The sequence below is a fragment of the Dysidea avara genome, chromosome 2, assembly GCF_963678975.1.
Source record: "Dysidea avara chromosome 2, odDysAvar1.4, whole genome shotgun sequence".
Taxonomy (NCBI): Eukaryota; Metazoa; Porifera; class Demospongiae; order Dictyoceratida; family Dysideidae; genus Dysidea; species Dysidea avara.
In genome coordinates, this window is record NC_089273.1 from 26,231,073 (window position 1) to 26,249,598 (window position 18,526).

The 18,526-nt window shown below is 38.7% G+C and overlaps 1 protein-coding gene across 1 annotated transcript in view; it reads left to right on the forward strand.

Annotated features, from left to right (window-relative positions):
• LOC136246972 (uncharacterized) overlaps positions 1-18,526 on the forward strand; it is a 100,865-nt gene that overhangs the window by 42,758 nt on the left and 39,581 nt on the right. The window contains exon 4 of the mRNA XM_066038570.1: positions 11,795-12,080. Within this exon, the coding sequence (XP_065894642.1) occupies positions 11,795-12,080 (286 nt within the window). The remainder of the gene's footprint in view (positions 1-11,794; positions 12,081-18,526) is intronic.

Below are 18,526 nucleotides of genomic sequence, written 5' to 3' on the forward strand. Positions count from 1 at the left end.
CTTTTATTTCCATATTGTACACACGGCGATGCTTTAACTAGTATAAGTTATGTGTCATGAAAAGTTCGAAAAAGTAGGATTTAATCTTTGTGTGCCCATATGCCCTATTTTCACAGGCCCAGTCATACATGTGACCATCCCATCTAATTCGCACAAGGATGCGTATTGAGAAAATCGTAATTTGAAAATAGTTTGCAAAATTACACATGCTACAAGAAAAGTATGCAAGTATATATCGGGCTGGTACTCGAAGAAAGACTAAAATTGATTAAAACACATACTATTTTATTCACCTGCTCATGGAGAGTTCGTAAATCTTTGTTTTATGTTTGTAGGTTCAACGGTGTGGGTGTCACATATGTTTATTTATGATGTACTAAATGCATACAAAATCATCATTATTTCTAGTGTTGCACCGATAGCCAAAAAAGGCGGTTTTTCGATAACTGATACTTAATGGCCGATAGCAGCCGATACCGATAACCGATCCGATTTACGTATACTCATGTATTAATCTGAGTGTATGGGTGTATGTATAGATGTCAAGTAGGGAGTCAGGGACTAAATTATCAAATAAGAGGAATAAGTAATACCATTAATCTAATCAAAAACAGCCAAGCTGTAAAAAAAGGTGCGGCCTCCAAAAAGGCCATGGTGAAAGAATATGTGAAATCCAAGGTGGCGGCCAAGAAATGGCTGTGATGGTAGGTTAATGGTAAAAATTTTAATAGCGACAATTCAGGTGAATTTGATGCCAAGACCAAGTGGCACAAAATTCACCTGAATTGTCGTTATTAAAATTTTTACCATTAACCTACCATCACAGCCATTTCTTGGCCGCCACCTTGGATTTCACATCTTTTTTCACCATGGCCTTTTTAGGGGCCGCACCTTTTTTTACAGCTTGGCTGTTTTTGATTAGATATCACTTCTTTTTGTATTTGTATAATGCAAAGCCAGCCTATGGCTGGCTTTGGGGCTTTTTTAACCCATGTGTTTTTTTATTTACCACAGGAAGAAGAAAAGAACTTATAGAAGATTTTTAATACTTCAATTATTTTTGATTTTATTAGTAATTATACAAATTATATACATATATTTATTACATGCCCATTATTCCCCACAGGATATTTTTTAGCAGCTGATCTCTCTACTGGGTGACTTAAAATATAGCTGAACTATATACAGGATGGTTTCTTTGTAGCTGAACTCTCTACAAGATAAATTCTTCTAGCTGATTTCTCTACAGGGTGATTTGTTTCTAGCTGAACTCTCTACAGGTGATTTGTTTACAGCTAAACTTTCTACATCCATGGTGGTTTCTTTGTAGCTGAACTCTCTACATGATGGTTTCTTTGTAGCTGAACTCTCTACAAGGTGACTTCTTCTAGCTGAACTCTCTACAGGGTGATTTGTTTGTAGCTGAACTCTCCACATGATGGTTTCTTTGTAGCTGAACTCTCTACAAGGTGACCTCTTCTAGCTGATCTCTCTACAGGGTGATTTGTTTCTAGCTGAACTCTCTACAGGTGATTTGTTTGCAGCTAAACTCTCTACATCCATGGTGGTTTCTTTGTAGCTGAACTCTCTACATGATGGCTTCTTTGTAGCTGAACTCTCTACAAGGTGACTTCTTCTAGCTGAACTCTCTACAGGGTGATTTCTTTGTAGCTGAACTCTCCACCTGATGGTTTCTTTGTAGCTGAACTCTCTACATGGTGCTTTCTTTGTAGCTGAACTCTCTACATGATGGTTTCTTTGTAGCTGAACTCTCTACAAGGTGACCTCTTCTAGCTGATTTCTCTACAGGGTGATTTGTTTGTAACTGATCTCTCTACAGGGCAATTTGTTTGTAGCTGAACTCTCTATAAGGTGATTTGATCTCTCTGCAGGTTGATTTTTTTGTAGCTGAACTCTCTAAAGGGTGATTTGCTTGTAGCTGAACTCCTTACATTGTGTCTAGTCTCTAGCTGATCTCTCTACAGGTTATTTGTTTGCAGCTAAACTCTCTACATCCATGGTGGTTTCTTTGTAACTGAACTCTCTACATGATGGTTTCTTTGTAGCTGAACTCTCTACAAGGTGACTTCTTCTAGCTGAACTCTCAACAGGGTGATTTCTTTGTAGCTGAACTCTCTACATGATGGTTTCTTTGTAGCTGAACTCTCTACAAAGTAACTTCTTCTAGCTGATCCCTCTACAGGGCGATTTGTTTGTTGTTGAATTCTCTACACGGTAATTTGTTTGAGGCTGAACTCTCTACATGGCGGTTTCTTTGTAGCTGAACTCTCTACAAGGTGACTTTTTCTGGCTGAACTCTATACAGAGTGATTTGTTTGCAGCTGAACTCTCTACATGATGGTTTCTTTGTAGCTGAACTCTCTACAAGGTGACTTCTTCTAGCTGAACTCTCTACAGGGTGATTTCTTTGTAGCTAAACTCTTTAGGTGGTGATTTCTTTGTAGCTGAACTCTCTCCAAGGTGACCTCTTCTAGTTGATCTCTCTACAGGGTGATTTGTTTCTAGCTGAACTCTCTACAGGTGATTTGTTTGCAGCTAAACTCTCTACATGGTGCTTTCTTTGTAGCTGAACTCTCTACATGATGGTTTCTTTGTAGCTGAACTCTCTACAAGGTAACTTCTTCTAGCTGATCCCTCTACAGGGCGATTTGTTTGTTGTTGAATTCTCTACACGGTAATTTGTTTGAGGTTGAACTCTCTACATGGCAGTTTCTTTGTAGCTGAACTCTCTACAAGGTGACTTTTTCTAGCTGAACTCTATACAAAGTAATTTGTTTGCAGCTGAACTCTCTACATGATGGTTTCTTTGTAGCTGAACTCTCTATAAGGTGACCTCTTCTATAGCTGAACTCTTTACATGGTGTCTAGTTTCTAGCTGATCTCTCTATAGGGCGATTTGTTTGCAGCTGAAATCTCTACAGGGTGATTTGCTTGTAGCTGAACTCCTTACATTGTGTCTAGTTTCTAGCTGATCTCCACAGTGTGATTTGCTTGTAGCTTATCTCTCTACAAGTTGATTTGTGTGTAGCTGATCTCTCTGCAGGTTGATTTGTTTGTAACTGATCTCTCCACAGGGAAATTTGTTTGTAGCTGAACTCTCTATAAGGTGATTTGATCTCTCTGCAGGTTGATTTGTTTGTAGCTGAACTCTCTAAAGGGTGATTGCTTGTAGCTGAACTCCTTACATTGTGTCTAGTTCCTAGCTGATCTCCACAGTGTGATTTGCTTGTAGCTGATCTCTCTACAAGTTAATTTGTGTGTAGCTGATCTCTCTGCAGGTTGATTTGTTTGTAACTGATCTCTCTACAGGGCAGTTTGTTTGTAGCTGAACTCTCTATAAGGTGATTTGATCTCTCTGCAGGTTGATTTGTTTGTAGCTGAACTCTCTAAAGGGTGATTTGCTTGTAGCTGAACTCCTTACATTGTGTCTAGTCTCTAGCTGATCTCTCTACAGGGTGATTTGTTTGTAGCTGATCTCTCTGCAGGTTGATTTATTTGTAGCTGAAGTCTCTACAGGGTGATTTGTTTCTAGCTGATCTCTCTACAGGGTGATTTTTTGTAGCTGATCTCTCTGCAAGTTGATTTGTTTGTAGTCGATCTCTCTACAGGGTAATCTGTTTGTAGCTGAACTGTCTATAAGGTGATTTGTTTGTAGCTGATCTCTCTGCAGGTTGATTTGTTTTAGCTGAACTCTCTACAGGGTGATTTGTTTGTAGCTGATCTCTCTGCAGGTTGATTTGTTTGTAGCTGAAGTCTCTACAGGGTGATTTGTTTCTAGCTGATCTCTCTACAGGGTGATTTTTTGTAGCTGACCTCTCTTCAGGGTGATTTGTTTCTAGCTGATCGCTCTACAGGTTGATTTGTTTGTAGCTGAAATCTCAACAGGGTGTATTGCTTGTAGCTGAACTCCTTACATTGTGTCTAGTTCCTAGATGATCTCTCTACAGGGTGATTTGTTTGTAGTTGATCTCTCTGCACATTGATTTGTTTGTAGCTGAACTCTCTACAGGGTGATTTGTTTCTAGCTGATCTCTCTACAAGTTGATTTGTGTGTAGCTGATCTCTCTGCAAGTTGATTTGTTTGTAGTCGATCTCTCTACAGGGTAATTTGTTTGTAGCTGAACTGTCTATAAGGTGATATGTTTGTAGCTGATCTCTCTGCAGGTTGATTTGTTTTAGCTGAACTCTCTACAGGGTGATTTGTTTCTAGCTGATCTCTCTACAAGTTGATCTGTGTGTAGCTGATCTCTCTGCAAGTTGATTTGTTTGTAGTCGCTCTCTACAGGGTAATTTGTATGTAGCTGAACTGTCTATAAGGTGATATGTTTGTAGCTGATCTCTCTGCAGGTTGATTTGTTTTAGCTGAACTCTCTACAGGGTGATTTGTTTCTAGCTTATCTCTCTACAGGTTGATTTGTGTGTAACTAATCTCTCTACAAGCTGATTTGTTTGTAGCTGATCTCTCTGCAGGTTGATTTGTTTGTAGCTAATCTCTCTACAAGTTGATTTGTTTGTTGCTGATCACTCTAAAGATTGATTTGTTTGTAGCTGAACTCTCTGCAAAGTGTTTTGTTTGTAGCTAATCTCTCTACAGGATAATTTGTTTGTAGCTGAACTCTCTGCACAGTGATTTGTGTGTAGCTGAATTCTCTAGAGAGTGATTTAATTGTAGGTGAACTCTCTACAGGGTGCATGACTTGTTTATAGCTGAACTCTCTTCAGTGTGACTTGTAATGTTCTGAATCTCTACAGTGATATAATTGTAGCTTAATTCTCCCCAGGGTGACTTGCTTCTTGCTGAACTGTCTATAAGATTAACTGTTTGCAGCTGAACTCCCTACAGAATATGGTAATAGAATTCTATAATGGAGTAAATAAATTAGCTGAATGCTCTATTAGGGTGACTGTTCTATTAGAGTATCTCGATCTGCATTTGCTACACAGAGTTGGCTTTCGAATCATAACTCAGTGGTTTGTAATCCAATTGTTCTATACTACTGCAAGAACTTTCTATGAAGATTATTCCAGTTATACACCGATTTTCAGCTCATTGCTCTTAGCGGTTTGCCTAATAGGCGTAAAAACTAATACTTTTTTATTACTAAAAATCAATCGCGTAATTGTGACACAGGTTGGGTTTTGTGTCATATCTCCGTGGTCTTAATCTCGATTCCTTTCAAACCACCAAAAGGCACTCCTACGATGGTTACTCCATCTACATAGCAATTTTCAGCTAATTCCATGAAGCGGTTTACCCTGTAGGCCTGACAACAAATTGATCTTGTTTTACGCGAATAATCGGTCATAACGCCTGAACCATTCATCAGATTTGCACCAAATTTGATGCTAGGATGCGCCTTTGGACTCCCTTTCTGTGTGCCAAATGTCAAGGCGATCGGAGCACGCGCTTGCGTTTTATAGCAATTTTTTCAAGTGTGCGAAAAGACGAAGAAAAAGAAAAAAAAAAAAAACCAAGAAAAAAAAAACGAAACTTTGGCCACTCATATCTCGGAAATGGCTTGAGTGATTTCCTTCAAATTTGGAATGTAGACTCCCCTAGCTGGTGGGCAACTCTGCAGCAAATTTGGTTTCAATCGAATAAGCTATCACCGAGATACGAAAGTGTGAAAATGACGTTTTCTTTCTTCCTGTCAATATACTCACGGTGTGGCGCGCCGGCTTCTTGGGCCACACGACACACTATCGTGTGTCTTGATTTGTTTTGTTCTTCTTACAGGTAAACTGATGATGACCTCAAGAACATTACAAGTCATTAATAATTTTACTGCTGACAAATTTTATTGTATCATTGTTGTACAGGTTAAAAGTATATAAGTTGAATGACAATACATAGTTTCAAATAGACAAACAAGTTATTTTCCAAGTACTAATACAAAGTTTTTAAAACAAAGTTCAAAGACAACCAGGGTTTTTCCACGTACTACATGACAACCAACTTTATTTTCCATGTACTAATGCAAAGTTTTTTTTAATGAAAAGGAGCATTTCTGCTCTTTCTGGCGCCAGTCTGTTTCGTTTCTCATCATATATATCTCCAGCTGTGGAAAACACTCTTTCTGACACAACTGAGGTAGGAGGAAGTGCAAGGTAACGTCTTGCCAATCGTGACAGTTGGACAAAACAATGTTTGTTTTCCTTCCACCACAGGTAAGAGTTAGCTCGATGAAATTGTATGAGAGGTTCTCTTAGGTACTGCTCAATATCTGTATCATCAGTCTCACCTAATACGCATGCACCAGACTTTTCAATGATTTCACTGAAACAATTCCATATACCTTTGGTTTGTTTTGATCGTATAGGGGGAGGTACTATTGAAACACCATCATCATTGGCCATTACAGACAACTTAGAGTTTATGGTTTCTACAGCTGTTGCTCGTGTATCACTCTCGGAAAAAAACTTGTTCTTGAACCGTGGATCCAGGAGGGTCGCTACGGATAATATAGTATTCTTTTCAATATCTGCATAACACCTGTTTGGTGAAGCCAGCATATCAGCTTTCATTGTTTGTACTCCACAATCACTATCATCATTTTTCTCCAATGTTAAACGAAGAGCTTGAATAAATGGTATTATTAGAGATACTGATGTTGAAACAGACTTAGTTATTTCCTCAACACATCCCAGCACTTTAGCAACTTTCCAGCAAGATCCAGTTGATTAGTCGTAAGCTGTCGAACATCTTCATATTCTGTTGCATATGCAGCTAACGCCACCTTTTGTTCTAGTATTACCTGAAGCATGTAAAGAGTACTGTTCCAGCGGGTAGAAACATCCTGCTTTAGTCGATGCTGCTTCAATTGGAGTCTGTCTTGTATTGACTTCAGACGGTCATATGCAAGTGGTGAACGTTTGAAGTGCCCTACTATTTGTCGACAAATAGCTATAAGATCTGTCACTGCTCTCTGTGAAAAAATCCCATCATTTATGATTAGCTGCAAAGTATGAGCAAAGCATCCGAGATCTTCAAAATCCCCATCAGACATCGCCTTTACCATGTTACTTGCATTGTCTCTTACTATTAGATGAACTTGCTCATTGTCAATGTTCCACTTGGAAAGCATAGCATTGTACTCTCGACGCAGCATCTCTCCAGTATGTGAACCTGGTAATGGATGAGCATGTAATACTGCTTCCTTCTTTTCAAATAGTTCTGTCAGCCAGTGGACGGTGAAACTGAGCAATGAGTCATTACTAACTTCAGTGCTCCAAATATCTGTAGTAAAACTATACCACTGCACAGAACTCAATTCTTTCTCGACTTCTGCCATAACTCCTTTCATTACGCTAGGTAGAACAACATCAGTTATATACTTTCTACTTGGCACCACGTATCGGGGCTCCACTTCATTCATCAACCTCAAAAATCCAGCGTCTTCTACAATCGATAAAGGTTGACAATCGAGCGCAACCATCTCAGCAACACGAAACGTAATTCTCTGAGCACGGGGATCACTGAAACTCCTTTTTTTGACACGATCTTCAGTCACCTCTAGACTTAATTGCTTACTCTGATTGGTTTTCTTTCAGCGGTCTTTTCATTTTGTGCCTTCTCGTATTCCTTGAATTCTTCGGTGTGCTTGCTTCGTAAGTGCTGTATTAAGTTAGACGTGTTGAATGTTTTTGTGGTAGCTCCTCCTCGTGATATGGTTAAAAGGCATTTGTTACATTCAACAAAACGAGAGTCTTCTTTCACTACGAAATAATCCCAGATGGGTGACCTCTTAGCCATCACATAAACACGCGCGATAAATAGAAAAGGAATATTCTGGAATTGTCGTGCATTTTTACGCATGCGCAGTCTACTTTAGTATCGGTTATGATCAAGTGAAAGCCGATTAATCGGTTGGTGGCCAATATCGGCCCGATTCTGATGGTCTAACCGATTATCGGTGCAACACTAATTATTTCTTCTACCAAACCGCCTTCATATGCCTATGCGCAAGTGACTGCAAGAGTAAAACTATACCTTGGTTGATCTGCCAATCCATGGTGAACGTTGTAAGCCAAATTCCTACTTTGTAGACTAATCCAAATGGAAGTTATGGCTGCCTGTAGTATGTTTTTAGTATAGTCACTGTACAAATCAATTTCCTTGTTCTTCCTACTTTCTACGGCTGTAATTTCAAAACTACACAACACAGAAAGCTGAAACTTTGGTGATCAATTCCTTGGACACTGCAGATAATGGTGAGTGAATAAATTATTTTTAGTTGTGTGAACGAGTCAGGTTTTTAGTGAGATGGTCACATATGCTGCAATTTAAACTCTCAAAAAGTGGTGGCTGTCTTATAATGAACAGCTAGTGACTTATTCAGCAAATAATCTGGCGACACGATGGAAGATTGGTACCGTCTTAATAAATTCACAATTACCACACTTCCTACCTTTTAATGAATATGATATCATCTGTCTGGTTTTACTGCTTTAAGGTATTCAGTGAACAAAAAACTTACTTTCTGTGCTGATGAATGGAATCTAATGCAAAATAGCCAAGCTGTAGAAAAAAGTATGGCCCCTTAAATGGCTATGGTGAAACAAAAAAGTGAAATCCAAGGTGGCGGCTAAGAAATAGCTGTGATAGTAGTAGGTTAATGGAAAAAATTTTAATAACAACAATTCAGGTAAATTTGTGTTGCCTCCTCCACGTTTCACTAGGATTCGGCACCAAATTCATCTGAATTGTCGTTATTAAAATTTTTGTCATTAACCTACCATCACAGCCATTTCTTGACTGCCACCTTGGATATCATATCTTTTTTCACCACCTTTATGGAGGTCGCTCTCTTTTTTTACAGCTTGGCTGTTTTGGATTGATATCACTTCTCTTTGTGTTTGTATACCCCAAAGCTGGCCTATGGCCGGCTTTTGGGCTCTACAGGGTGACTTGTTTGTAGCCGATCTTTCTACAGTATGAATTTTTAAAATCTAGTATCACTAGTATGATTTGTTAGTAGCTGGACTCTTTACAGGGTGACCTATTTGAGGCTGTCTCCCTACAGGGTGATTTGTTTGTGGCTGAACTCTCTACATGGTGAATTGGTTTCAAGCTGATTTCCCTACAGGGTGACTTGTAATGGCCTGAATTGGTAGAGCGATTTTTCTGTAGCTACATGGTGACTGTTCTATTAGAGTATATTGATATCGCTTTTCCTACATGTAGTTCGCTTTCAAATCATAACTATTTGGTTTGTAATCCAATTCTTCTGTACTACTGCAAGGATTTTCTGTGATGATTATTCCAGCTACATACCGATTTTCAGCTCATTGTTCTAAACGATTTGCCTGGTAGGCGTGAAAACTAATAGATTTTTATTCTTATAAATAAATCGTGCAATTGTGACACGGGTTGGATTTTATGTCATATCGCCATGGGCTTTATCTCAATTCTTTTCAAACCATAAAAGGTACTCCTATGGTAGTTGCTCCATCTACATAGCAATATTCAGCTGATTCCTTCAAGGGGTTTACCCTGTGGATGTGACAGATTTTTGACCTTATTTTACAGGAATAATCAGTAATAACTCCGTGAATATTCATTGGATTCCTACCAAACTTGGAACTAAGATCCGCTGTATTGAGCCCTTTTGGTGTGCCACAGTTCAAACCAATTGGAGCATGCATTTGTGTTTTATGGTGGATTTTGCAAAGTGTGTGAAATGAAGAATAAGAAAAAACAAAGATATTAAAATGAAATTTTGGCCGCTTGTATCTTGGAAATGTCTGGAACCATTTTCTTCGAATTTGGTATGCAGACTCCCCTACCTGGCTGGTACTTCTGTAGCAAATTTGGTTCCAATCGGGTAAGGGATCACTGAGCTACATAGGTGTGAAAATCACCTTTCTTTTTTCCTGTCAATATACTCATGGTGTGGCGCGCTGGCTTGTTGGGCCACATGACACACTACCATGTGTCTTGATATTGCGGTCAGAAGTTTCTTAATGATAATTGCTTATTTATAATGGTCATAGCTACTAAAATTCTGCTGACCAACCACCCTATACAGAGTTTTTTCAATAGTAGCCAGTGGCATAGCCAGAAAAAAATTTAATGTGGCAAAGTTTATAGTTACGTTGATGTAAATGAGTGTGTATATATCTGTATGCTCTGCAGACTACTGATTTGACGGGCACACTAAAATAGAGAAATTTCTACAGTGTGCTTTGCACACTGTAGGAATGCAAAGAATGAGTCATCTAGGGGGTCTGGGGGTATGCCCCGATGATAAGTTTGAACATTTAGTTCCTGAGATTGAATTTGGTGTTAGCTAAATTTTGACAGAAAATTTCAAGTAGGTATAGCTAGTCCTCTAGCTACCTAGTAATTAGCTATAGTGTTGCACATAATTATGTACTTCTTATTTAGTTAAGGTTTGTAATAAATAGCTAGATGTTCAAATTTAAATGTAACATGCAGCTATATTATAACCAGATCATGCAAGCATCAAAGTGCATATACTTACTCCATAGTTCTTTGATGCTCCCTTATCTTCATGATCAGGGCTGGAGTCCACAGATTTTAAGTGGACTGCAATGAAGGTCATAGCCGTACATGTACACTACTTTATATTGATCTGATGTGATCTTTAACTCAGAGATAATCTTTTTCATGTGATACTCAACTGCATGTGTTCCAAGTTAGGGAATTTGGGGGCATGCTCCTCCATGAAAATACATGCTTTGAAATGGTATGTGGAAGCTATTTTTGATTGTAACTGCTGATGTTATGACATGCTTAATCTATTAGTTCAATGTAGTTCCATGCAGATGACTCACTGGAACTATTGAAAAGAATAGTAAAGACAATTAACATAGATATAGATGATTTAGACTAAGCAGTGTAATAAGAACAGTGGCTATAATCTATACCGAATGTTCTATTAGAGTATAGTTATTAATACGATGACTGCTCTATTAGAGTATCTTGATCTTTTTTACAAATTCAAAAGTCTAGCCATGCTTATCTTGGTTGGTAGGCCTCTTCTGTTATAACATTGCTCTGCCATAATAGACCGACTCATCATTATAAAGATCAAAAACTCTTAAAAATGCCTGCTGCTGTTAACTATGTTCTGTTTTGCTGAAGCTACTCTACTATATTAGCTAGGTGAGTACAGCCATAGATATATAATGTGTGTTACAGTAATGTTTTCTAGTAACATTTAAGTAGAAAATTCAGGGTACCAAAACTCAGGCCCTCACTCAGGCCTGAATTTTTGAGCATCTTTTACTGAAGCAGCTTCCTCGGTTGCCTCAATGATAGCTACACCACTGACAGACAGCCACCTGTATGCAATGGCTACAACTTTCTGGTCTGAAGGTGACACAGGTTCCACTGATACACAGGTTCCACTGTAACATATTTAGATGTTATTGTGGTAAACCATTTACATAGTTAGATAACTGCTTTTAATTATCAATCCTTCATTCTATCACAAAAATTTAATCATCCTGACCAACTGTAGTTTTCATAATGGAATTGGGGTTCCACCGATACAGAAAAATACCTACCGATACGATACGTAGCAGTAAATATCAATGCATGCATAAACTTCTTTCATAATATTCTCTTATATAGTTTAGTTACAGTATATTTGATATTGCATTCTATGTGGTAATGTGCATCTACTGACTTAAATTATTAATGTGATGTCTTTGCCATTTCAATATAACAGTATACAACTGTTTATATTCATGTAGTAATTGTGATGGCCCCATGATAATGATGCTTTTCTCATTTGCATATGTATAGGTATACACACTACTTGCGTGCTGTGCACCTACTGCTATTCCTCCCAAGTTGATCATCAATATTGCTGGGAAATGGCTTGACAATGATGCTTTTATTGAAGAGAAAGTATATGGCAGTAAAGAGACAAGAGTTGATATACATACTGGCATAAGAACCTTAATGTCATGGATCAGTACCTTGTCTGGAGGCTCCACTACTCCAAGTGCAAAACTCATGGACTACAAAGTTGTGCAGATTGCTTATAGATTCCATGACATATTCAAGGAAGTTCTCATCACAGACCGTGGTAAATATTCATGGCAATGATTGTTGCGTATGTATCTGTATTTACTTTTATGCTTGCTTGTTGTATTACACAATCATCAAAGAGTGCTATTTTGTAGGGTTCCCCCTAAAGTGACGCTTGCTGCTAAAAATTCCGAATACCGCATTAAAAACAAGAAAACACTTACAGGCAACCAAATATAGATTTTTTTTTAAAATTATCAAAACTCATATTTTGGTCTGCCTCACTGCCTCACTATCTGCCTGACTGCAGTCGTCGCAAGGCTGCAGCCTAAACAAAGCTGTGCATGGCTACCATTTTACGCAAAAACAACAAACTCATGGGTGGTATGTGCTTTTTGTGGTTCTGACGAATGTCTGTGTCTTCTGCACTTTGCCATTCGTTTCAGCTTCAATTAAATGGTTGTCTTCTTCTTCATGCCAGAAAACCATACCAAGGCATTAATTTTCTGAATCAACACTTTCCTTGAAGGAGCATATTTAGGTGCCACAAAGTTATTTGAGTACTAATGGACTGTAGTATCCTTGCTAATATTTGGCAGCAGCTAAGTTGGGCTTATAAAACAATTGCAATGGGACACGCCTCTAAAACTATCCACCACAGACGACACCTCTAATAATCAGTGTGAAGCCATGCCCCACAATGATTTAGCTCCATAGAAATCAAGGTATTGTACCACATCCCTCTGGCTTAGTTTGCTGTATACTACTGTAATGAGATCAAGATACTCTAATACAGCAGTCATAACCACACGTGTAATTTATAGCTATGCTCCAACAAAAAAGGTAACAAACTAGTGCAATAAAAAATTATTCTTTTAAAAATGAAGTAAGGTTCCAGCAATAAAAAGTAGTGAAACAAGAGATGATCGTACTTATGAGGGAAACGCCTACTTGGCATTGTAACAATGTGGGAAAATCTCTACTTTGGCATTGAAAAGATGGTTAATACATGCCAATTTGTGACTGGATTTTGAAGAATCACCCTTATGGGTGCATTGTTGATTCAGAGAAAATGTATTTTAATAATTTAAAGTATTGTAATTCACCAGCCTTGGCAGCTACACGTATGGATTTTTCACTAAAGATGGAGCAATTCACAACCTTTAAGAACAGCTGGTGGCCAAGGTAATCCTTATAGAGTTTCAGATAGGTTTTTCACCAGTGTTGCTGTATCACAAGTCCTCAAAAAGGGGCGGAGGGTGGAGGGTGGCAGGACAGGTAAGAGATAGACTAAAAAATGGACAAGGATGGTAATTGAAGAAACCAGACCACAAAACAGCCCCTCAGAGGCAGGAAATAGACTGAAATCTCACATAACAGGCATACAAAACACATTCAGCTCCCTGTTCGTCTGTCCAGAGTATTTGAACCCCACAGAGCACTTCCTTGTTGTTCACAGACCTGTACAGATGTTTGACATGATTATACAGGCCACCAGAAAATAGTCTACCAAAAGCAGACCCAACATTGCTACAGTGCAAAGTAGCACCTTGCAATTTCAGCAAAAAGAACTGGGCACAAAGGAAAGACCATGATGCGTGTATTGTACATACCGCGGTTGGTGAAAAGGCACAGCTCGGGACGAAACAACATCGAACAGTGACAAAATCAAGCCCATAGCTACATATATCCATTGTCAAGTTATGGTTGGCTGGAGGCATCGGTTAGTCAGAACAAAATTCTGTTGGATAGAAAGTTTTAAAATTCCATAGAAACTTTTTGGAAGGGTTTATGGTTGATCTGAAGACATTTTTGGGCTTGGCTGTGCCTAACCAATACTGCCAAGTTGTCATGTAGAGAAATTGAGGCTATGTAAGCACCTATAGATTCTTTTTTCTGTACATATCAATTTATTTGCTTGTCCGGCTGTCTAGTGCTGTATTTCCAATGCTTATGAAGTTGAAACTTAGCTAGTCCATTCCTCTGTCCCTGTAGAAAACATAGAACAAATAAAATCCATTTTGAAAATTGTGCGGATATTGACGGTTTTCTAAATTAGGTCACATATTCTAGTTGATCATTACTCTAGTTTAAAATTTCTAATTTTTTCTTATACTTGTATATATTAAAGTCAAAATGTTAAAATAAGTATACGTAGGTAGACCTGCATGCTAATATGATATAGATTGAACAGTTCAAAGACAACACACAATCACAGGTCATTTTTATATACCTTGCAATTGTATATCTCTGTTCCCCTGATTAGGTATTCTAATATGTATTTCAGCTGTGTATCTATATAATCAAAAACAGCCAAGCTGTAAAAAAAGGAGTGCGGCCCTTGAAAAGGCTATGGTGAAGAAAGATGTGAAATCCAAGGTGGCGGCCAAGAAATGGCTGTGATGGTAGGTTAATGGTAAAAATTTTAATAACGACAATTCAGGTGAATTTGGTGCTGTTTGGTCAATTGGCACAAAATTCACCTGAATCGTCGTTATTAAAATTTTTACCATTAACCTACCATCACAGCCATTTCTTGGCCGCCACCTTGGATTTCACATCTTTTTTCACCATAGCCTTTTCAAGGGCCGCACTCCTTTTTTTACAGCTTTGATGAGATTTCACTTCTTTTTGTATTTGTATACCCCAAAGCCGGCCTATGGCCAGCTTTGGGGCTTTTTAACCTATATATTTTTCTTTACCACAGGAAAAAGAAAAAGATGAAGCAGATTTTATAAATACTTTAACTCATTCTGATTTTATCAGTAAATGTACAAATTATATATGCATATATGTGACCGGGCCTGCGAAAACAGGGCATGTGGGCACAAACTACACCCCATCACTCCAGAGGTCATATCTCAGTATTGGAACAGAATAGTTGCATTCTGTAACTTGCATCATAAAGCCAAATGAATGCTTACTAAGAGCTAAAAATTGCATTGTTATAGCTTGATAGTACAAAAAGTTATGAGTGATGCAAAATTGAAAAAGAGGCAAAAATCGTGTGCCCACATGCCCTATTTTCGCAGGCCCAGTCACATATCAAGAGTTCATAATATAAAAAGAGAGCATATATTTATTACATGTCAATTAATCCCCACAGGATAATTTGCAGCTGATCTCTCTACTGGGTGACTTGAAATGTAGCTGAACTCTCTACAGGGTGATCTGCTTGTATGTAGATGAACTCTTTACAGGTTTCTCTCTATAGGGTGACTTGACTCTAGCTGAACTCTCTGCAGGGTTATCTGTTTGTAGTTGAATTCTCTACAGGGTGATTTGTTTGCAGCTGATGAACTCTCTACAAGGTAACTTCTTCTAGCTGATCTGTCTACAGGGTGACTTGTTTCTAGCTGGTCTCTCTACAGGGCAATTTGTTTGTAGCTGAATTCTCTACAGGGTGATGTGTTTGCAGCTGAACTCTCTATATGGTGGTTGCTTTGTAGCTGAACTCTCTAAAAAGTGACTTCTTCTAGCTGAACTCTCTACAGGTTGATCTTTTCATAGCTGAACTCTCTACAGGATGATTTGTTTGCAGCTGAACTCTCTACATGATGATTTCTTTGTAGCTGAACTCTCTACAGGGTGATTTGTTTGTAGCTGAACTCTCTACATGGTAGTTTCTTTGTAGCTGAATTCTCTACAATGTGACTTCTTCTAGCTGAACTCTCTACAAGGTGACTTGTTTTCTAGCTGATCTCTCTACAGGGTGACTTGTTTCTAGCTGAACTCTCTACAGGTGATTTGTTTGTAGCTGAAATCTGGTTTCTTTGTAGCTGAACTCTCTACAAGGTAACTTCTTCTAGCTGATCTTTTAACAGGGCACATTTGTTTGTAGCTGAGTTCTCTACAGGGTGGTTTGTTTGCAGCTGAACTCTCTACATGGGAGTTTCATTGTAACTGAACTCCTACAATGTGACTTCTTCTAGCTGAACTCTCTACAGGGTGACTTGTTTCTAGCTGATCTCTCTACAGGTGATTTGTTTGCAGCTGAACTCTGGTTTCTTTGTAGCTCAATTCTCTACAAGGTAACTTCTTCTAGCTGATCTTTCTACAGGGTGATTTATTTGCAGTTGAACTCTCTACAAGGTGACTTCTTCTAGCTGAACTCTCTACAGAGTGATTGATTTTTTTTTGCAGCTGAACTCTCTACATGGTGGTAGCTTTGTAACTGAACTCTCTAAAAGGTGACTTATTCTAGCTGAACTCTCTACAGTGTGATCTATTCATAGCTGAACTCTCTACAGGATGATTTGTTTGCAGCTGAACTCTCTACATGATGATTTCATTGTAGCTGAACTCTCTACAGGGTGATTTGTTTGTAGCTGAACTCCCTACAAGGTAACTTCTTCTAGCTGATCTATCTACAGGGCGATTTGTTTGTAGCTGAGTTCTCTACAGGGTGTTTGTTTGCAGCTGAACTCTCTACATGGTAGTTTCTTTGTAGCTGAACTCTCTACAATGTGACTTTTTCTAGCTGAACTCTCTACAGCGTGACTTGTTTCTAGCTGATCTCTCTACAGGGTGACTTGTTTCTAGCTGAACTCTCTACAGGTGATTTGTTTGCAGCTGAACTCTCTACATGGTGGTTTCTTTGTAGCTGAACTCTCTACAAGGTAACTTCTTCTAGCTGATCTTTCTACAGGGTGATTTGTTTGTAGCTGAATTCTCTACAGGGTGATTTATTTGCAACTGAACTCTCTACAAGGTGACTTTTTCTAGCTGAACTCTCTACAGAGTGATTGATTTTTTTGCAGCTGAACTCTCTACATTGTAGTTTCTTTGTAACTGAACTCTCTACAGTGTGATCTGTTTGTAGCTGAACTCTCTACAGGGTGATCTGTTCGTAGCTGAACTCCCTACAAGGTAACTTCTTCTAGCTGATCTTTCTACAGGGTGATTTGTTTGTAGCTGAGTTCTCTACAGGGTGATTTGTTTGCAGCTGAACCCTCTACATGGTAGTTTCTTTGTAGCTGAACTCTCTACAATGTGACTTCTTCCAGCTGAACTCTCTACAGGGTGACTTGTTTCTAGCTGATCTCTCTACAGGGTGACTTGTTTCTTGCTGAACTCTCTACAGGGGATTTGTTTGCAGCTGAACTCTCTACAAGGTAACTTCTTCTACCTGATCTTTCTACAGGGTGATTTGTTTGTAGCTGAATTCTGTACAGGGTGACTTGTTTCTTGCTGATCTCTGTACAGGGTGACTTGTTCTTGCTGAACTCTCTACAGGTGATTTGTTTGCAGCTGAACTCTCTTACATGGTGGTTTCTTTGTAGCTGAACTCTCTACAAGGTTACTTCTTCTAGCTGATCTCTCTACAACGTGACTTGTTTCTAACTGAACTCTCTACAGTGTGATCTGTTCATAGCGGAACTTTCTACTGGGTGATTTGTTTGTAGCTGAACACTTTGCAAGATTGCTTCTTTGTAACTGAACTCTCTACAAGGTAACTTCTTCTAGCTGATCTCTCTACAGGGCAATTTGTTTGAGCTGAACTCTCTACATGATGGTTTCTTTGTAGCTGAACTCTCTATTAGGTACCTTCTTCTGGCTGATCTGACTACAGGGTGATTTGTTTGTAACTGAATTCCCTACAGAATAATTTGCAATGTAATATAATTGAGTAAATTATAAATGCAGCTGAATGCTTTATTAGGGTGACTGTTCTATTAGAGTATCTCGATCTCGCATTTGCTACACGTAGTTGCCTTTCGAATCATAACTCAGTGGTTTGTAATCCGATTCTTCTGTACTACTGCAAGGACTTTCTATGATGATTATTCCAGCTACTTACAGACTTTCAGCTCATTGCTCTAAGCGGTTTGCCTGATAGACACGAAAACTAATAGTTTTTTATTCATAAAAATCGATCGGGTAATTTTGACACAGGTCGGGTTTTGTGTCATATCTCCGTGGTCTTTATTCCGATTCCTTTCAAACCACAAAAAGGCACTCCTACGATGGTTGCTCCATCTACATAGCAATTTTCAACTGATTCCTCAAAGGAGTTTACCCTGTAGGCGTGACAGACCTTCGACCTTATTTTACGCAAATAATCGGTCATAACTCCGTGAATGTTCATCGGATTCCTACCAAAGATGGTACACAGATCCGCCTTAATGGGCCCTTTAAGTGTGCCAAATTTCAGCCCGATCCGAGCACGCATTCGTGTTTTATGGTGGATTTTGCGAAGTGTGCGAAATGAAGAAGTAGAAGAAGAAAAAAACGAAGAAATTAAAACAAAATTTTGTTCGCTCGTATCTCGGAAATGGCTGGAGCGATTTTCTTCAAATTTGGTGTGTAGACTCCCCTTACTGGCCGGCACCTCTCTAGCAAATTTGGTTCCAATCGGATAAGGGATCACAGAGCTACATAGGTGTGAAAATTGCGTTTTCTTTCTTCCTGTTAATATACTCACGGGTGGCACGCCGGTTTCTTGGGCTGCACGACACACTACCGTGTGTCTTGATACATTGATGTACATATTTATGTAAATGT